The sequence below is a fragment of the Salvelinus alpinus genome, chromosome 30, assembly GCF_045679555.1.
Source record: "Salvelinus alpinus chromosome 30, SLU_Salpinus.1, whole genome shotgun sequence".
Classification (NCBI taxonomy): Eukaryota; Metazoa; Chordata; class Actinopteri; order Salmoniformes; family Salmonidae; genus Salvelinus; species Salvelinus alpinus.
Window position 1 is genome coordinate 25,961,097 of NC_092115.1, and position 22,499 is coordinate 25,983,595.

At 41.8% G+C, this 22,499-nt stretch overlaps 1 protein-coding gene across 2 annotated transcripts in view; it reads right to left on the minus strand.

Annotated features, from left to right (window-relative positions):
* Positions 1-7,091: 7,091 nt before the first annotated feature.
* Positions 7,092-22,499, minus strand: part of LOC139559609 (XK-related protein 4-like) — a 97,230-nt gene continuing 81,822 nt past the window's right edge. The window contains exons 3-4 of one of the 2 annotated variants that reach the window (XR_011671794.1): positions 11,187-13,764; positions 7,092-10,502 (exon numbers count right to left, since the gene is read on the minus strand). Coding sequence is in view for 1 of the 2 variants with exons in the window: in XM_071375755.1 (XP_071231856.1) it covers positions 12,806-13,764 (959 nt within the window). In the remaining variant the exon portion in view is untranslated. Of the gene's footprint in view, positions 13,765-22,499 lie in introns of both variants that reach the window. The other variant, XM_071375755.1, reaches the window with a different exon arrangement.

A 22,499-nucleotide genomic window follows, 5' to 3' on the forward strand; every position in this document is an offset into this window, starting at 1 on the left:
CCTTTATTTAACCAGGTAGGCAAATTGAGAACACGTTCTCATTTACAATTGCGACCTGGCCAAGATAAAGCAAAGCAGTTCGACACATACAACAACACATAGTTACACATGGAGTAAAACAAACATATAGTCAATGATACAGTGAAAAAAAATAAGTCTATATACAATGTGAGCAAGTGAGGTGAGATAAGGGAGGTGAAGGCAAACAAATATATGTATAAATAAATAAAAATATAAAAAGGCCATGGTGGCGAAGTAAATACAACACAGCAAGTAAAATAAAAACTAAAAAACACTGGAATGGTTGGTTTGCAGTGGAAGAAAGCGCAAAGTAGAGACAGAAATAATGGGGTGCAAAGGAGCAAAATAAATAAATAAATACAGTAGGTAAAGAGGTAGTTGTTTGGGCTAAATTATAGATGGGCTATGTACAGGTGCAGTAATCTATGAGCTGCTCTGACAGCTGGTGCTTAAAGCTAGTGAGGGAGATAAGTGTTTCCAGTTTCAGAGATTTTTGTAGTTCGTTCCAGTCATTGGCAGCAGAGAACTGGAAGGAGAGGCGGCCAAAGGAAGAATTGGTTTTGGGGGTGACCAGAGAGATAAACCTGCTGGAGCGCGTGCTACAGGTAGGTGTTGCTATGGTGACCAGCGAGCTGAGATAAGGGGGGACTTTACCTAGCAGGGTCTTGTAGATGACCTGGAACCAGTGGGTTTGGCGACGAGTATGAAGCGAGGGCCAGCCAACGAGAGTGTACAGGTCGCAGTGGTGGGTAGTATATGGGGCTTTGGTGACAAAACGGATGGCACTGTGATAGACTGCATCCAATTTATTGAGTAGGGTTTTGGAGGCTATTTTGTAAATGACATCACCGAAGTCGAGGATTGGTAGGATGGTCAGGTTACAAGGGTATGTTTGGCAGCATGAGTGAAGGATGCTTTGTTGCGGAATAGGAAGCCAATTCTAGATTTAACTTTGGATTGGAGATGTTTGATGTGAGTCTGGAAGGAGAGTTTACAGTCTAACCAGACACCTAGGTATTTGTAGTTGTCCACATATTCTAAGTCAGAGCCGTCCAGAGTAGTGATGTTGGACAGGCGGGCAGGTGCAGGCAGCGATCGGTTGAAGAGCATGCATTTAGTTTTACTTGTATTTAAGAGCAATTGGAGGCCACGGAAGGAGAGTTGTATGGCATTGAAGCTCGCCTGGAGGGTTGTTAACACGGTGTCAAAAGAAGGGCCAGAAGTATACAGAATAGTGTCGTCTGCGTAGAGGTGGATCAGAGAATCACCAGCAGCAAGAGCGACATCATTGATGTATACAGAGAAGAGAGTCGGTCCAAGAATTGAACCCTGTGGCACCCCCATGGAGACTGCCAGAGGCCCGGACAACAGACCCTCCGATTTGACACACTGAACTCGATCAGAGAAGTAGTTGGTGAACCAGGCGAGGCAATCATTAGAGAAACCAAGGCTGTCGAGTCTGCCGATGAGGATGTGGTGATTGACAGAGTCAAAAGCCTTGGCCAGGTCAATGAATACGGCTGCACAGTATTGTTTCCTATCGATGGCGGTTAAGATATCGTTTATGACCTTGAGCGTGGCTGAGGTGCACCCATGACCAGCTCTGAAACCAGATTGCATAGCGGAGAAGGTATGGTGGGATTCGAAATGGTCGGTAATCTGTTTGTTGACTTGGCTTTCGAAGACCTTAGAAAGGCAGGGTAGGATAGATATAGGTCTGTAGCTGTTAGGGTCAAGAGTGTCCACCCCTTTGAAGAGGGGGATAACCGCAGCTGCTTTCCAATCTTTGGGAATCTCAGACGACACGAAAGAGAGGTTGAAAAGGCTAGTAATAGGGGTGGCAACAATTTCAGCAGATAGTTTTAGAAAGAAAGGGTCCAGATTATCTAGCCCGGCTGATTTGTAAGGGTCCAGATTTTGCAGCTCTTTTAGAACATCAGCTGACTGTATTTGGGAGAAAGAGAAATGGGGAAGGCTTGGGCGAGTAGCAGAGGGGAGGGCAGTGCTGTTGTCCGGGGTAGGGGTAGCCAGGTGGAAAGCATGGCCAGCCGTAGAAAAATGCTTATTGAAATTCTCAATTATAGTGGATTTGTCGGTGGTGACAGTGTTTCCTATCTTCAGAGCAGTTGGAAGCTGGGAGGAGGTGTTCTTATTCTCCATGGACTTTACAGTGTCCCAGAACTTTTTTGAATTTGTGTTGCAGGAAGCAAATTTCTGCTTGAAAAAGCTAGCCTTGGCTTTTCTAACTGCCTGTGTATACTGGTTTCTAGCTTCCCTGAAAAGTTGCATATCACGGGGGCTGTTCGATGCTAATGCAGAACGCCATAGGATGTTTTTCTGTTGGTTAAGGGCAGTCAGGTCAGGAGAGAACCAAGGGCTATATCTGTTCCTGGTTCTAAATTTCTTGAATGGGGCATGCTTATTCAAGATGGTGAGGAAGGCATTTAAAAAAAATGTCCAGGCATCCTCTACTGACGGGATGAGATCAATATCCTTCCAGGATACCTCGGCCAGGTCGATTAGAAAGGCCTGCTCGCTGAAGTGTTTCAGGGAGCGTTTGACAGTGATGAGTGGAGGTCGTTTGACCGCTGACCCATTACGGATGCAGGCAATGAGGCAGTGATCGCTGAGATCTTGGTTGAAAACAGCAGAGGTGTATTTGGAGGGCAAGTTTGTTAGGATGATATCTATGAGGGTACCCGTGTTTACGGAATTGGGGTGGTACCTGGTAGGTTCATTGATAATTTGTGTGAGATTGAGGGCATCAAGCTTAGATTGTAGGGTGGCTGGGGTGTTAAGCATGTTAAAATTTAGGTCGCCTAGCAGCACGAGCTCTAAAGATAGATGGGGGGCAATCAGTTCACATATAGTGTCCAGAGCACAGCTGGGGGCAGAGGGTGGTCTATAGCAGGCGGCAACGGTGAGAGACTTGTTTTTAGAGAGGTGGATTTTTAAAAGTAGAAGTTCAAATTGTTTGGGAACAGACCTGGATAGTAAAACAGAACTCTGCAGGCAATCTTTGCAATAGATTGCAACACCGCCCCCTTTGGCCGTTCTATCTTGTCTGAAAATCTTGTAGTTGGGGATGAAAATGTCAGAATTTTTGGTGGTCTTTCTAAGCCAGGATTCAGACACGGCTAAAACATCCGGGTTGGCAGAGTGTGCTAAAGCAGTGAACAAAACAAACTTAGGGAGGAGGCTTCTAATGTTAACATGCATGAAGCCAAGGCTATTACGGTTACAGAAGTCATCAAAAGAGAGCGCCTGGGGAATAGGAGTGGAGCTAGGTACTGCAGGGCCTGGATTCACCTCTACATCACCAGAGGAACAGAGGAGGAGTAGGATAAGGGTACGGCTAAAAGCTATGAGAATTGGTCGTCTAGAACTTCTAGAGCAGAGAGTAAAAGGAAGTTTCTGGGGGCGATAAAATAGCTTAAAGGAATAATGTACAGACAAAGGTATGGTAGGATACAGTGGAGGTAAACCTAGGTATTGAGTGATGATGAGAGAGATATTGTCTCTAGAAACATCATTGAAACCAGGTGATGTCATCGCATATGTGGGTGGTGGAACTGTGAGGTTGGATATGGTATAGTGAGCAGGGCTAGAGGCTCTACAGTGAAATAAGCCAATAAACACTAACCAGAACAGCAATGGACAAGGCATATTTACATTAAGGAGAGGCATGCTTAATCGAGTGATCAATAAGGGTCCAGTGAGTAGAGGTTGGTTGGGGTCACGGCGATCCAGACAGCTGGCCGGGTAGATGGCTATCGGTAGCGAGATAGCATAGTATGGAAGTCTATTTGTAGATACCTCGTGCATTTCCGTCGGTAGGTTAGTGGGGTTCCGTGTGGTAGAGGGGATCAATCCAAATTGGCAAAATAGATATAGTGACCCAAGAAAAAATAAAAAATAAATAAATAATAATAATAATTGTCCGATATACTTATTCAGATAGCAGCCGGTAAGACAGCTAACGGTTAGCGGGCCCCAGATGAGCGTTCAGGTAACGTCGGGACGGAGGTGCCAGTTGGATAACTCCCTCGGGCAGATAACGTCGGCAGTCAGTCGTGAAGGCCCGGCGGGGCTCCGTATCTGCAGCAACAACAAAACAAAAAAAAACGGGTCCGGATAGGTGACTGTAGCCCAGGAATGGCTGATGGAACTCCTCAGCTGGCTAGCTCCGGAATGATTTGAGTTTGCTCCGGGATCGACGTAAGCCAATAGTCACACGGTTTGCAGCTAGCTAGCTGCAAATGTCCAGAGCCTGCGGCTGAAATCCGGGGAAACTGAGAGAAAAAAAAGTCCCGGAATGCTCCGGTCCGAGTCGCGTTGCACAAAAGTGCCGGTAGATTATCGAGCTAAAGGAATAGCTGATGACCACAAAACGTGGGCAGCTGAGACACCAACGCTAGCCAGCAGACCGGCTAATTTCTGGGCAGCTACAGATTAGCTTCTGGCTAGCTATCGGATAGCTTCTGGTTAGCTTTCTGGCTAGCTTCTGAATTAGCCCCTGGCTAGCTTCCACGGTGGATTTTCAGATTTGAGGTAAATAATACTTTTTTGTAATTGGTGAAGCGGGTTGCAGGAAAGCTTTTGCAGGAAAGCTTTTGTAGTTGAGTTCTTGGATAATAAAATATATAAAAGATATGCGAAGAAAGGTGTAAATATATATATATACAGGACACGACAATACGAAACAGAAATGACGTCTGAACTGCTAAGCCATCTTGGAATATTGTAGCCTACTGAGCCCCTTAATCAGGCATTGAAGAAGACTTGCTGTTAGATATGTCCTATACCAGGGATCATCAACTAGTTTCAGCCGTGGGCTGATTCTTTTCTTGGGTGGATGGTCAAGGGGCCAGAACATCATTTCAAATAACTTGTAGACTGCAAATTGACCACAAGAAGCCCAAACAGATATATTTGACAAAACATAATCATTTCAAATCTTGCTTAGATTTGTATATGAATACATGCAGTGCCTTCAGAAAGTATTCCTACCCCTTGACTTGTTCCACATTTTGTTGTGTTACAGCCTGAATTCAGTCAGAATTTTTGTCTCAGCCATCTACACACAATACCTCAATGACAGTGAAAACATGTTTTAAGTAATTTTAGCAAATTTATTGAAAATCAAAAACAGAAATATATCCATTTACATAAATATTCACACACCTGAGTCAATACATGTTAGAATCACCTTTGGCAGCGATTACAGCTGTGAGTCTTTCTGGGTAAGTCTCTAAGAGCTTTGCACACCTGGATTGTACAATATTTGCACATAATATTCTTCAAGCACTGTCAAGTTGGTTGTTGATCATTGCTAGACAGCCATTTACAAGTCTTGCCATAGATTTACTATCTGATTTAAGTCAAAACTGTAACTAGGCCACTCAGGAACATTCAATGTCGTCTTGGTAAGCAACTCCAGTGTACATTTGGCCTTGTGTTTTAGGTTATTGTCCTGCTGAAAGGTGATTTTGTCGCTCAGTGTCTGTTAGAAAACTCCAATAGGAGTTTCCCTGTGCGTAGCTCTATTCCGTTCTTATCCTAAAATACTCCCTAGTCCTTGCCGATGACAAGTATACCCATAACATGATGCAACCACTGCCATGCTTGAAAATATGAAGAGTGGTACTGAGTGATGTGTTGTGTTGGATTATCTCCAAACATAACACTTTTTATTCGGGACATAAAGTACATTGTTTTGCCAAATTTTTTGAGGTTTTAAGTGCCTTATTGCAAACAGGATGCATGTTTTTGAATATTTATGTTCTTTATAGGCTTCCTTCTTCTCACTGTAATTTAGGTTAGTATTGTGGAGAAACTACAATGTTGTTGATCCATCCTCAGTTCTCTCCTATCACAGCCATTAAACTCTGTAACTGTTTGAAAGTCACCATTGGCCTCATGGTGACATCCCTGAGCGATGTCCTTCCTCTCAGGCAACTGAGATAAGAAGGACACCTGTATCTTTGTAGTGACTGGGTGTATTGATACACCATCCGAAGGGTAAATAATAACTTCACCATGCTCAAAGGAATATTCAATGTCTGCTTTTTTGTTTTTGTTTTTTATCCATCTACCAATAGGTGACCTTCTTTGCGAGGCATTGGAAAACCTCCTTGGTCTTTGTGGTTGAATCTGTGTTTGACACTCACTGCTCGACTAAGGGACCTTACAGATTAAACACTATTACTGCGCACAGAGTGAGTCCATGAAACTTATGTGACTTAAGCACATTTTTACCCCTAAACTTATTTCAGCTTGCCATAACAAAGGTGTTGAATACTTATTGACTCAAGACATTTCAGCTTTTCATTTTTTATTAATTTGTAAAAATGTCTACTTTCTACTTTGACATTATGGGGTATTGTGTTTATGCTAGTGACACAAAATCTCAATTGAATCAATTTTAAATTCAGGCTGTAACACAACAAAATGTGGAAAAAGTCAAGGGGTGTGAATACTTTCTGAATGCACTTTATATCTCTTTATTATGCATGGAGAATACTTTGGAACAGATATCCAAAATAAAAATCACTTGGAGCTGATTTGCTGGTGTTTTTACATTATTTTATGCCCACAAATAAACATTTGTCTTTTTGGGGGGCTCAGAAAAGTTGGGGGGTGGGGGGGGGGGGGCAGTTGAGGTACCCTGTCCTAAACTGTTCCCCGCTGGTGTATAACTGCTATCCCACACAACACGTTCATTATGCAGAGATACAGCCTCTTCAATACTGAATGAAGAGGTAAATTGCACCTATTATCTAGTATGTCATCATGGAAAATGTATTTCCCCACACCTACCTATTTGCATACTCAATGCACTCAAATGTCTATAAATGTGCTGTTCTTTTGTTCAGTCTCTGCCCATTCTGCGAACACTACATTATATCAATAGCAATGCTGTTGGAATGCTGTATAACCAGTGGCTCTAGTGAAAATATATTAACCATAGTATAATACACATTACCATATTATAGCCTACCCATATCTTCTAGAGTTGCATACACATAATGTGACAGCCTGTGCTAACAAAACCAAAATTAACTAAGTGGAGGCTGACAAAATCACCACAGTGTACTTTATTAAATTAATGTTGGTACTTTGTGTTGCATTATAATCAAATAAAAATTTACAAAATTCCAATATATACAAAAATGTCATGTTCTTTTTTAACTCTTCAATTTACAATAAAATTAGTTTTGATCTGATTTAATGCATTTGAAGCACTTCAGACTTTCATCACACAATGCAACTTACTTAAAGACCAATAATTAACAGTTTTTTAGTTTTTTGCATTTTTGTCATTTAATACATCACATACACCACACTATTTTAATCTGTATTACATCATATGTAACTGCCATCTTGTGGCGGCGGACCTCTAGTCAACAGACACCCTTCACAATCAGGACGCCGAGAGGAATGTTCTTTTAACATATACATCTGCATACATTTATTTACAGTTAGATCATTTTGTTTTTCAATTACTATTGTGATCCTCCATTTGCAACTGAGACACTAAGAACATCTGTACATTATGCTTTAGAAGTCAAACAAAATGGAATGCCACTATTCCTATGTTCATTCGTTACTGTGCTTGTACTAATGTGCTATAGGCTATAGGGGTGGCGTAGTATCATTCAGTATATCACTGCTATTCATCTACATTACTAGTATCTAATGTTGATGTATACCTCAGAACAAAACTCAAACACCAATAATGGACCCAAATCTCAGACAGGAAATAATAGTAGTTCCTTTTTATTATTATTATTATTATTATTATTATTATTTTGTCTTCAGTATGACCTGCTACAAGAAGGACATGTACATTTTGGGGTAAAAGTTAGGGGTGCCCATTTAAACTGTGAGCTTAATAGGTCTATCTTGCATCATGGAGAATTATATCATAGTATAAGCACAGTAACTTTATAGAAACACAATGCTATTGTGCCCTGAACAGAGAACTTTGATAAACCTAGAGACCACTTTGATCATCATAACCACACAACCAGGGGTATGGTGCACAAAAACAAATCCTTATGAGATTGAAAGAAATAAGACAAAAGCATAAATGTTTTCTTAAGGCAAACGAAACAGATCTAAGCAGCATAAATCGTCACAACCATCAATTCCTCTTAAACAATAAGTGAGTTTGTTGACAAGTGCATTTTCCAGTCTGCTGTCTGATGCACTTACAGCAGAATACCCTCCACCATCAGAACACTGAACACCATGTCATTTGTTTCACATTTCCATGTATGATCTTGGTAAGAAGATCAATACATTATCATGTATCAATGATGTCAGAGGAGGGTATTCTGTTCAGAAACTAAGTTGAGGTAGGTATATGTACAATTTACACACTATTTCAGAGATGATGATGAACAATTGTAGTCTGAGATTCAACCCTGGATGTGCTAACGAACAAAAATAAAGAATAAGACACCGTCCTGAAAAGTTTGAGTGTTTCTGTATAGATGGGTTTTACATATGGTGTAATAATAATTTCATCATTATCACCCACAAGACCAAATTCAATTCTCTCACTCAGTTGTGACAACAGGGAACGTATTTTCAATGTACTGATAATGACTAATTTGACCTCATCTGACCCTATAAAAGTCACTGACACATATTCATATTTGACACTAAGCTCACCCCTACTATTTCCTAAAAATAGAACAACATTTAGAAAAGGTAAACTTGTAAGTCTTGTCTTTTTAGGGGTGATGTATAGGGGAGGCCACTGGGTGCTAATTTGGATGGGACTAACAGCAGTTGTTCGTATCTGTTAATTATTCTCAATATACATTGATACTGAGGAAGCCTATGTGGATATCGCTGTATGAGGACACAGCTACACCAATATTCTGCAAAATATGACTTCAGTTTAGTCTAGTTGAGGCAGTGACCACAATAAATCCTCAACACTGGGACCCCCACTGAAAATGAAAACAGCAGTTGAAAGCAAACAACATGATATGAGCAAAACAAGATAAAATCTCATGTTAAAATGGATCAGATTGAGTGAAGGGAAGCACAGCGAAAGAGAGACATGTGCAGGGTGACATTAATAGAATTATATACAAAATGTTTTATTTATGAGGAGATGGAACCTTGCCAAGTGACCTTCAATGATTCACTAGTTGATGATGAGAAATTCATTTGACCTCCATAAGTGTATCATCATTGGCAGACCTAAATAAGAGATCCTACATCGCAGTGTAGCCTTGTTTCTTCCCCAAAATATGTAGCTCACATCCTCCTTATTCTCACAAAGGCTTTATAATTATTGACTTAAAAAGTGTGCTCTGAATTAAAGAACCTCTCCCCATTGATTAAAAGATATTCTGTTGTATCAAATGATGACAAATATATGTCTGGATATGCAGCCAATCTCCCAAATCCACTGGGCACAGATGTCAGTTCAACGTTCAGCTTTGATTGATATTTGCAGGAAAATTGAAAATTAACAAAACATTGAGGCCATTTGTTGCATTTTGGTTTTTAAATTGGGTTAAAATGAGACAAAATGTTTGTGATGAGTTTGTGCTGATCCAATTAGTCAATTAATTTAGTCCTGCGTATAGAAGCCTTTTGTCAAAAAATCTAATCAAATCTGCAAAGTTGTGTGTGCGTCATCAACCTACTGAATCCTGTTCTTTAACCACCATCCTCCATGCCACAGTGAGTGACAAAAGCCACAGTGTTGTGCCATTGATGATAATTAGCTAATTTTGAACCCTGTGCTTTCCTCATTTTCACCGCGGCCATTCGGTTTCCGTCTTCATTCTAAATAAATCAAAGCATCTAATTTGAAATGAAACTGGAAACAGATCGGTTAACAAGACAAACTGAACAGATAAGAGTTGTTCTAATAATGAATGCTGCTCCACACTGAATCCAACTCAGAAGTAAACAGAGCTGTGGACATGATTTTACCAAGTGCTTCTGCATGTATTACCAAAAAAAAGTGTCCCTTGAACTTGTAGCAGAATTCACTTCTGAACATTTAATAGAGTTGATTAAAACATACCACAGAACACAATGGAACAGACACTGTAACTAAGACAATTTGTGTGATGGCGCGGCAACAAGGCAAATTATGTGAAAACAAAGTAAACCATGTTCAAATGAAGAATTACCCACCTACTAACGTATATGAATACTACAAATAATAAGACATTTCAACAAAAACAGTTGACCTAAAATATATCTATACCATCAGAAGAGATAAAAAATCTAGCTCTAGTCGAACACAACTGACATGTCTTACTGGACTAATCAGGAGCTTTTTCCCTCAAATTGTCACATTGAATGCCATGATTTCCTTCTGTCAATGTGCTCTGTTTAATTCCACTGACAAGTTTTCAGCTTGTTTCTTCTCTCCTCTTTGTCACCCTCTTCGCTCCATACTTCAAATGAACAAGACGTAAAAAATAAGCACTTGTGACCTAGAACTGAAAAAGAAGGAACAAACTTTCATTTTTGTGCAGACGCCTTTTCAAGATTTAAAGATACAATGTTATTTTTTAGATATCACATCCACAGTCATAGTGCCTGGGGCTTAAGTCAGAGCACAAAGGTGAAACACTTTTTTTTTTACCTGCTCAAAACACCATCTTGACACCATTCATGTTGGGTGTTGACAGTTACAATGATATCAGTGGTATACGCCCTAGAATTCCTCTGTGTGGTACTGATCTTGTGTTGAGTATAGGCTACAGCAGCATTTTGCACCATAGGGCTGAAGTGCACATCTCTAGTTCCTTGCACTACAATATATAGCTACAGACAAAATGACCACTGATTGTAGCATCTACACATGCCCTCCTGTGCCATGCTTTGTCTCTCTTACGCGCACACGCGTGTGCTCCACACACACACACACACACACACACACACACACACACACACACACACACACACACACACACACACACACACACACACACACACACACACACACACACACACACACACACACACACACACACACACACACACACACACACACACACACACACACACACACACACGCACGTACATACACTCACGGACAGACGCACGCATGCACACACACACAGAAACCCCCCCCCCCCAACACGCACGGATGGCAATACATTTTCACATCAGTTACGTACAACGTTAAAAAGAATGTTGCATCTTGAATCTGACAGTACATCCTGCAGGTGCTTCAGTTATGAGAGTAGTTTGGCTGAAGTGGCTGCTCGTCTGTGTCCTCGTCTCCTCCTCTCCTCTCCTCCTCCCCATACAGAACAGGTCTGTGTGGCCCAGCTAGTAGACTGATCCTTATCAGCCGGATGGACGCACGGCAGCCCAGACCAGAGCTGCACGAGACTGGACTGTAAATGGGAGCTGCCAGGAAGGTATTTGGCCTGCTGCCTTTTATCCAGGCGAGAACAAAGATGAGGTTTGTCCTTCAGTCTCTCCACAGTACATGAACATTTCGGTTTTATGTAGCATATAAACAGCATGATACCCAGGTACAGTACTCTTTCTTCACATTGTATTCAAGTAAATAGTAGTTCTGCCCAGCCTCAATCTAGTACTGTCCAGTTACTGGAAGTCACAGCCACCGACCCGCAGACTCAGTTCACACAATCCAGTAGTTTCAGACCTTTTGGCACTAGCACAACATGGCTGATGACATCAGAACTTGGGACCAGTACACGTGTACAGTATGACAGACAACTCTCTAGTCATGTTGTTAATTACATCACAGAAATAACTAGAACCATCCTAATATGTATCAGGACCATTTGATTACCTTTTTTATTTATAACACGTCCATTCTATGTATATCAGGGGATATTACTAGTATCTGTAAATGTACAGTATATCTTTGCAGATCTAAGATGGTGGTAGTAGAGATGACTAGATATTTGAGATGCCGTAGGTAAACAGGAACCAGCAATGACCCTACATTGAGTACTTTGGTACTTTTGTCATATGAGGATGTGTATGGTCCTCTGCTTGGTTCCACCTGGTTGGCAGAGCTCAGACAACCTTCATAACGACCTATTATGAACCTTCATAACCCACCTATTATGAAGGGGCATGATGTCATTCATTGGAATGCTGCTGTTATTATGATAGACTATGGGGATACATTTGTATTTGTGTGTGCAATGGCCTTTTTAAAAATAAGAGATTCCCTGACAGACGTAAGTAAAAACTACAAGAACAATAACGACAACATCAACCAAAAACAAAACTGTTTAGAAAACATGAATATATCCCTCTGTCACATCAACTAGTAAGTTGTGCCTATTCTGAAGTTGTAAAAAAAAAAACAGCTGGCGCACACCCAGAATAATAGTTTGTGTGGAGGTGCTGACTAACGGCAAATAAACTATAAACTATTAAAATAAAGAAAGTCGCACACTCCATGTATAATCTTCCAGCAATTTAATGGGTATTTACCAACGTTTCGGCATCACTGTGCCTTCCTCAGGGTGAGGAAGTGTGCCTTCCTCTGAGGAAATCACAGTGATGCCGAAACATTGGTAAATATCCATTGAATTGCTGGGAGATTATACATGGAGTGTGCGACATTCTTTATTCTGAAGTTGTAACCATGACAACCAACATCATGGTTCAATGCTAGTATGTATATAGAGAGAGCTCATAAGGTATTATTGCCACAGTCCTGCTGTAAATCTAAGTTGATGGTCATCCTTTATTACAGTTGAGCATTTCCATGGATCCTTCATCCAGGCATCCAGGCAGCGGTGCAGGGCTACAACGTGGTCTCGTACTCTAGACGCTCCTGAACAGTAGTGTCATCTTTGTACTGGAGTCTGGGTGGCGTGGGGGAACAGTCGATGGCCAGGATGGCCTTGCGTATACTCCTGTCCAGTACGTGCCTCTCCCAGGCCGGATAGCGATTCCGACACAGGTCTATTTTGATGACTGTCTCCTCGATGCGTGGGGCACGGGAGGACGGCGTGGAGGGGGCGGTGGGTCTCACCTGAAACACGGGCATACAGCCGTCCCTCTCTGTGTATTTGGCGTCTCTGCCAATGGTGCCATCCCCCGAGATGAGGGGCACACCCCGATTGGACCTCAGCGAGTTGGTGGCCCCCTCGGTGGGCAGCATGAAAGCAGCGGTGGGGTCGTCCAGCACGAGGCTGGGTGAGTATCCGAAGCGGGGCCCGTTGGGGTGAAAGAAGGCGTAGTACATGAGCATGAAGACGATGCCGGTGAGGAAGCTGCTGAAGATGACACAGAGGGCGGGGACGGCGAAGGCGTCGGTGCTCTGAGGGACGCGGTACAGGTACCACAGGGCACTCAGAGCAGTGTTCTCCAGCAGGATCACAAAGTAGTAGATGAAAAGCCTACACCGAGTATGACCCTCCTTCACATTAAACCAACTGAAGATGTAGATGATGCCCACTACCATGTCGAAGACAATCTCCTCCCACTTGGTGATGCAAAACTCGGTCTCGCAGTGGACTATCCAGAAGGTCATGAAGCACCAATGCAGGACGATGAAGATGCCGAAGTAGAGCTGGAACACGGAGGCGAACAGGGCGAAGGTGATGACCCGGGCAGCGATGGTGAAGAAATGCCAGCAGAACTGGATGATGACAGCCAGGTAGCTGATTGGCTTCTTGTCGTCCCGGGAGTCGCGCAGCGCTTTCTGATAGGATGCCAGGGCCCAGGCCAAAGACACAAGGGAGGCAGCCGCTGTCATTCCTACGGAAACACAGAGCGGACAAAAAAAATGAATTAGAGACACAGTCACAATCACATTTACAGGCATTACATATGGGTAGTAATGTGTGGAATTTTCCTTCCTGTAAATCTGCCATGTGATGGCTTCTTAAATAATATACTATAATGTCACCAAAGGAGGAGTCACAGAAAATGTGTGATGGAAAAATATATATTTCGCAGGAAGTATCTAAGAAGAGCACTTTTCAAAGAGCATTGCAACACCAAACAGAACCAGGAGCCAAACTCAAATATTTTTGCACCAAACAAAAACAAAAGCACATTTAGGAGACAAACAACCCTTAATTAGTGTCGATGTCCGCACCCACACGGGAATCGAATTAGCATAATAATAAAGAATAACCATCAAAATCCGTCTATTTAAGCTAGAGATATCCCTTTCTTTACATGGGCTGACCTTCTGAAATAATCCAGCCACACAGACAGTATTGTGAAGAATTTGATCCTGAAGAAATTCGGCTTGGTCCATAAGACCCTGTTCACCCCGCTACCATCCAGAAGGCGAGGTCAGTAGTACAGGTGCATCAAAGCTGGGACTGAGAGACTGAAAAGTAGCTTCTCCCTCAAGGCCATCAGACTGTTAATTAAATAGTCACCACGAGCCAGCCTCCACACAGTACCCTGCCCTCAACTTTAGTCACTGTTACAAGTCGGCTACCACCCGGTACTCTACCCTGCACCTTAGAGGCTGCTGCCCTATGTACATCGTCATGGAGCACTAGTCACTTTAATAAAGGAACACTGCCACTTTAAATCATGTTTACATACTGTTTTACCCACTTCATATGTATTCACTATATTCTAGTCAAGGCCCAACCTATTTAAGTATTGCTGTACAGATAGTATTCTTCAGATATACTACATATTTCTAGCCATATACTATCCGTATTGTCTATACAGCCCATCACACATATACTATCCGTATTGCCTATACACCCCATAACACATATACTATCCGTATTGTCTATACAGCCCATCACGCACACACACACACACACACACACACACACACACACACACACACACACACACACACACACACACACACACACACACACACACACACACACACACACACACACACACACACACACACACACACACACACACACACACACACACACACACACACACACACACAATTTCTTATTAACAAACTATTTTTCAACAATTGTTTACATACAGATGATTTCACTCATAATTCACTGTATCACAATTCCAGTGGGTCAGAGGTTTACATACACTAAGTTGACTGTGCCTTTAAACAGCTTGGAGAATTCCAGAAAATTATGTCATGGCAGTCAATTGGAGGTGTACCTGTGGATGTATTTCAAGGCCTACCTTCAAACTCAGTGCCTCTTTGCTTGACATCATGGGAAAATCAAAATTTCAATTTCCAAACGCCTGAAGGTACCACATTCATCTGTACAAACAATAGTACACAAGTACACAAGTATAAACACCATGGGACCACGCAGCCGTCATACTGCTCAGGAAGACGCGTTCTGTCTCCTAGAGATGAACGTACTTTGGTGCGAAAAGTGCAAATCAATCCCAGAACAACAGCAAAGGACCTTGTGAAGATGCTGGAGGAAACAGGTACAAAAGTATCTATATCCACAGTAAAACGAGTCCTATATCGTCATAACCTGAAAGGCCGCTCAGCAAGGAAGAAGCCAATGCTCCAAACACGCCATAAAAAAGCCAGACTATGGTTTGCAACTGCACATGGGGACAAAGATCGTACTTTTTGGAGAAATGTCCTCTGGTCTGATGAAACAAAAATAGAACTGTTTGGCCATAATGACCATCATTATGTTTAGAGGAAAAAGGGGAAGGCTTCCAAGCTGAAGAACACCATCCCAACAGTGAAGCACGGGGGTGGCAGCATCATGTTGTGGGGGTGCTTTGCTGCAGGAGGGACTGGTGCACTTCACAAAATAGATGGCATCATGAGGCAGGAAAATGATGTGGATATATTGAAGCAACATCTCATGACATCAGTCAGGAAGTTAAAGCTTGGTCGCAAATGGGTCTTCCAAATGGACAATGACCCCAAGCATACTTCCAAAGTTGTGACAAAATGGCTTTGGACAACAAAGTCAAGGTATTGGAGTGGCCATCACAATGCCCTGACCTCAATCCCAGAGAAAATCTGTGGGCAGAACTCAAAAAGCGTGTGCAGCAAGGAGGCCTAAAAACCTGGCTCAGTTACACCAGCTCTGTCAGGGTGAATGGGCCAAAATTCACCCAACTTATTTTGGGAAGCTTGCGGAAGGCTACCCAAAACATTTGACCCAAGTTAAACAATTTAAAGGCAATGCTACCAAATACTAATTGAGTGTATGTAAACTTCTGACCCACTGGGAATGTGATGAAATAAATAAAAGCTGAAATAAATAATTCTCTCTACTATTATGCTAACATTTAACATTCTTAAAATAAAGTGGTGATCCTAACTGACGTAAGACAGGGAATCTTTACTAGGATTAAATGTCAGGAATTGTGAAAAACTGAGTTTAAATGTATTTGGCTAAGGTGTATGTAAACTTCCGACTTCAACTGTATATACAGTACCAGTCAAAAGTTTGGATACACCTACTCATTCAACAGCTTGCACACTCTTTGCATTCTCTCAACCAGCTTCACCTGGAATGCTTTTCCAACAGTCTTCAAGGAGTTCTCATATGTTGAGCACTTGTTGGCTGCTTTTCCTTCACTCTGCGGTCCAACTCATCCCAAACCATCTCAATTGGGTTGAGGTCGGGTGATTGTGGAGGCCAGGTCATCTGATGAAGCACTCCATCACTCTCCTTCTTGGTCAAATAGCCCTTACACATCCTGGAGATGTGTTGGGTCATTGTCCTGTTGAAAAACAAATGATAGTCCCACTGAGCACAAACCGGATGGGATGGCGTATTGCTGCAGAATGCTGTGGTAGCCATGCTGGTTAAGTGTGCCTTGAATTCTAAATAAATCACAGACAGTTTTACCAGAAAAGCACCCCCACACCATCATATCCCCTCCTCCATGCTTCATGGTGGGAAATACACATGCGGAGATCATCCGTTCACCAGCTCTGCATCTCGTTTAGAACCAAAAATCTCAAATTTGGACTCATCAGACCAAAGGACTGATTTCCACCAGTTCTATGTCCATTGCTCATGTTTCTTTGCCCAAGCAAGTCTCTTCTTCTTATTGGTGTCTTTCAGTAGTGGTTTCATTGTAGTAATTCGACCATGAAGGCCTGATTCACGCAGTCTCCTCTGAACAGTTGATGTTAAGATATGTCTGTTACTTGAACTCTGTGAAGCATTTACTTGGGCTCCAATCTGAGGCTGGTACCTCTAATTAACTTATCCTCTGCAGCAGAGGCAACTCTGGGTCTTCATTTCCTGTGGCGGTCCTCATGATTGACAGTTTCATCATAGCGCTTGATGGTTTTTGCGACTGCACTTGAAGAAACGTTCAAAGTTCTTGAAATTTTCTGCATTGACTGACCTTCCTGTCTTAAAGTAATGATGGACTGTCTTTTCTCTTTGCTTATTTGAGCTATTCTTGCAATTATATGGACTTGGTCTTTTACCAAATAGGGCTATCTTCTGAATACCACCCCTACCTTGTCACAACACAACTGATTGGCTCAAATGCATTAAGAAGGAAAGAAATTCTTCAAATGAACTTTTAACAAGACACACCTGTTCATTTAAATGCATTCCTGGTGACTACCTCATGAAGAAGCTGGTTGAGAGAATGCCAAGTGTGTGTAAAGCTGTCATCAAGGCAAAGGGTGGCTACTTCGAAGAATCTCAAATATAAAATATATTGTGATTTGTTAAACACTGTTTTGATTGCTATATGATTGCATATGTGTTATTTCATAGTTTTGATGTTTTCAGCCTTATTCTACACTGTAGAAAATAGTAAAATGTTTTGACTGGTACTGTATACACTACCATTGAAAAGTTTGAGGTCACTTAGAAATGTCTTTGTTTTCCATGAAAACATACATGAAATTAGTTGCAAAATGAATAGGACATATAGTCAAGAAGTTGACAAGGTTATAAGTAATGATTTTTAATTGAAATAATAATTGTGTCCTTACAGCCTTGCAAACCTTTGACATTCTAGTTGTCAATTTGTTGAGGTAATCTGAAGAGATTTCACCCCATGCTTCCTGAAGCACCTCCCACAAGTTGGATTGGCTTGATGGGTACTTCTTATGTACCATACGGTCAAGCTGCTCCTATAACAGCTCAATAGAGTTGAGATCCGGTGACAGTGCTGGCCACTCCATTATAGACAGAATACCAGCTGACTGCTTCTTCCCTAAATAGTTATTGCATAGTTTGGAGCTGTGCTTAGGGTCATTGTCTTGTTGAAGGAGGATATGGCATGGTGTTGCAAAATGGAGTGATAGCCTTCCTTCTTCAAGATCCCTTTTACTCTGTACAAATCTCCCACTTTACCATCACCAAAGCACCCCCAGACCATTACATTGCCTTCACCATGCTTGACAGATGGCGTCAAGCACTCCGCCAACATCTTTTCATTTTTTCTGCGTCTCACAAATGTTCTTCTTTGTGATCCGAACACCTCAAACTTAGATTCGTCTGTCCATAACACTTTTTTCCAATCTTCCTCTGTCCAGTGTCTGTGTTCTTTTGCCCATCTTAATATTTTATTTTTTATTGGCCAGTCTGAGATATGTTTTTTTCTTTGCAACTGCCTAGAAGGCCAGCATCCCGGAGTCGCCTCTTCAATGTTGACATTGACACTGGTGTTTTGATGGTACTATTTAATGAAGTTGCCAGTTGAGGACTTGTGAGGCGTCTGTTTCTCAAACTAGACACTCAAATGTACTTGTCCTCTTGCTCAGTTGGGCACTGGGGCCTCCCACTGTCACGCCCTGATCTGTTTCACCTGTCTTTGTGATCGTCTCCACCCACCTCCAGGTGTCACCCGTTTTCCCCATTAGTCCCTGGGTATTTATTCCGGTGTTCCCTGTTTGTCTGTTGCCAGTTTGTCTTGTCAAGTCAACCACTGTGTTTTTCCGTGCTACTGCTTTTTTGTATCTCTCTTTTGCTAGTCCTCCTGGTTGTTTTGCACCTTGCCTGCCTTGACTCTGAACCCGCCTGCCTGACTTGGAGCCTGCCTGCCACTCTGTACCTCCTGGACTCTGACCTTGTTTATGATCTCTTGCCTGACCCTTGGATTATAATAAATATCAGCCTCCCTTGTCTGCATCTGGGTCTCGCCCTGTGCCCTTATACCCACTCCTCGTTCTATTCTGGTTAGAGCCAGTTTACGCTGGCTCTAACCAGGGAGTAGTACACAGCTTCTACACAGCTTCAGTTTCTTGGCAATTTCTCACATGGAATAGCCTTCATTTCTCAGAACAAGAACAGACTGACGAGTTTCAGAAGAAAGTCTTTGTTTCTGGCCATTTTGAGCCTGTAATCGAACGCACAAATGCTGATGTTCCAGATACTCAACTAAAGAAGGCCAGTTTTATTGCTTCTGTAATCAGAACAACAGTTTTCAGCTGTCCTAATATAGTTGCAAACTGGTTTTCTAATGATCAGCATTTTAAAATGATAAACTTGGATTAGCTAACACAATGTGCCATTGGAACACAGGAGTGACGGTTGCTGATAATGGGCCTCTGTACACAGATGTAGATATTCCATTAAAAATAAGCAGATTCCAGCTACAATAGTCATTTACAACAGTAACAATGTCTACACTGTATTTCTGATCAATTTGATGTTACTTTAATGGACAAAAAATATGCTTTTATTCAATGCGTTTCTATGAGCTAATAGCACTAAGGGCGAATTCAATATTTAATCAAATCAATTTCTAATATATTTTTTTTATATACCTACAGGGGTCCTAAAATTCTAAATAAAATAGCTAAATGATCCTTGGTATGACCATCTTAAAACAATTCCATATGTTAGCTTAGTAGAAACCCAGCCCCGGGCCCATAGACCTTAGTGGGAGGAACTGCATAGCAATATCTACCAATGGTGGAAAAAAAAGTTTAAAAAGTAACAGTCAAGATCCCTTAATAGAAAATGACTCAAGTAAAAGTGAAAGTCACCCAGTAAAATACTATTTGAGTAAAAGTCAAAGTATTTGGGTTGAAATATACTTAAGTATCAAAAGTAAATGTAATTGCTAAAATACAGTGCCTTTGGAAAGTATTCAGACCTCTTGACTTTTTCCACATTTTGTTACGTAACAGCCTTATTCCAAAATTGATTAAATAAATAAAAATCCTCAGCAATCTACACACAATACAACATAATGACAGAGCGAATAACAGGTTGTTAGACATTTTTGCTAATTTCTAAAAAATGTAAAATAAAAATAACTTATTTACATAAGTATTCAGACCTTTTGCTATGAGACTCGAAATTGAGCTCAGTCGCATCCTCTTTCCATTGATCATCCTAGAGATGTTTCTACAACTTGATTGGAATCCACCTGTGGTAAATTCAATTTATTGGACATGATTTGGAAAGGCACACGACTGTCTATATAAGGTCCCACAGTTGACAGTGCATGTCAGAGCAAAAAACAAATTGTCCGTAGAGCTCAGAGACAGGATGGTCACTCTGACTGAGCTCTAGAGTTCCTCTGTGGAGATGGGAGAACCTTAGAGAAGGACAACCATCTCTGCAGCACTCCACCAATCAGGGCTTTATGGTAGAGTGACCAGACTGAAACCTGGCACCATCCCTACGGTAAAGCATGGTGGTGGCAGCATCATGCTGTGGGGATTTTGTTTAGCAGCAAGGACTGGGAGACTAGTCAGGATCGAGGCAAAGATTAACAGAGCAAAGTACAGAGAGATCCTTGATGAAAATATGTTCTAGAGCACTTAGGACCTCAGACTGGGGCGAAGGTTCACCTTCCAACAGGACAACGAACTTAAGCACACTGCCAAGACAATGCAGGAGTGGCTTCGGGACAAGTCTCTGAATGTCCTTGAGTGTCCCAGCCAGAGCCCGGACTTGAACCCAATCGAACATCTCTGGTGAGAACTGAAAATAGCTGTGGAGTTTTTCCCCATCCAACCTGACAGAGCGTGAGAGGATCTGCAGAGAAGAATGGGGAAAAACTCCCCAAATACAGGTGTGCCAAGCTTATAGCGACATAACCAAGAAGACTCGATGCTGTTATTGATGCCAAAGGTGCTTCAACAAAGTACTAAGTAAAGACTCTGAATACTTATGTAAATGTGATATATAAGTTTATTTAATTTTTTTATAAATTAGCAAAAAAATCTAAAAAACAGTGTTTCTTAATCATTGGGGGGTATTGTGTGTAGATCGATGAGGAAAAAAACGATTTCATCAATATTAGAATAAGGCTATAACCTAACAAAAGTAAAAAGTACATACTTTTATTTAGGAATGTAGTGAAGTAAAAGTTGTCAAAAGTATAAATAGTAAAGTAAACTACAGATACCCCAAAAAACGACTTAAGTGGTACTTTAAAGTATTTTTACTTAAGGACTTTACACCACTGATATCTACTCAGTGACTCTCCACAGCACAATTAGCTCAATATTAACTCCATTCTTTTCCAAGCTGCCTGTAAAATACAGTAATTCACAAGGCCCACTGGTGGTGTTTAGCACTGAAATATCTGAACTGAGGGACTTTATTGTTACTTGGTACTCAGGTAACTCCAGTAAAGATGGCTGTGATGATGGCAGAGGTCCAGGGAAGCCTGGCTGGAGAGTAATGACACTGGGTTTCTCTGAGGAGCTGGGTGCCATGGTTACTAAGTGCTCATGTTGCTGGAGTGATCGTCCTCTATCAAGAGTGAGAGGAGACCATCTCCTGGCCTCGATACCAGAGGGAGACAACAGCCCACACACACACACTTGTACACACACACACTCGTACACACACACACTCGTACACACACACACACACACACACACACACACACACACACACACACACACACACACACACACACACACACACACACACACACACACACACACACACACACACACACACACACACACACACACACACAGACAGACTGACAAGTGCTAGAGCAGACATTAGAGAAAGAACAAGTCGACAGACTGAATTGACTGCATTTTACTAGCTTTGTGAAGTAAATTCTGTTGAATACATCTACTGTTTATTATTCCTCTGTAAACCCCTAGGGATTCAAGGGAAACTCTTTAGACTACAATTTGACTATAAACACTGAAAGCAGGAGCAATAAGAGGCTAATTGGCAGCCATTCAAGTTCATGCAACCCTTTAATCACACGGAGGAGGACCATATAAAATCCTGGGATACATCCCAAATAGTACCCTATTCCCTATAGTGCACTACTTCTGAGCCCACTACAGAGCCCCCCACTATATAGGGAATAGGGTGCCATTTTGGATGTAGACCTGGACCTCTCTCTGGCAATTATACAATGGTGCTGTTGGACCATGCCAAACGAAGATGGCTTCCCATTAACACGAGTGGCTCTGAAAACTTAATTGCAACAGCTTTGTATCCAATTAAAAGTTAAGGCTTATTTTCCATCAGCCTGTTCAGAATGGAATGTCCCCATTCGGCCCACTCTCCATTTTCTTTGGGAAGCTTAATAAACCATGTTATTCAATCATTGAGCAAATAAAAAGTGAGGAACAGTCGTTATTACAGCGC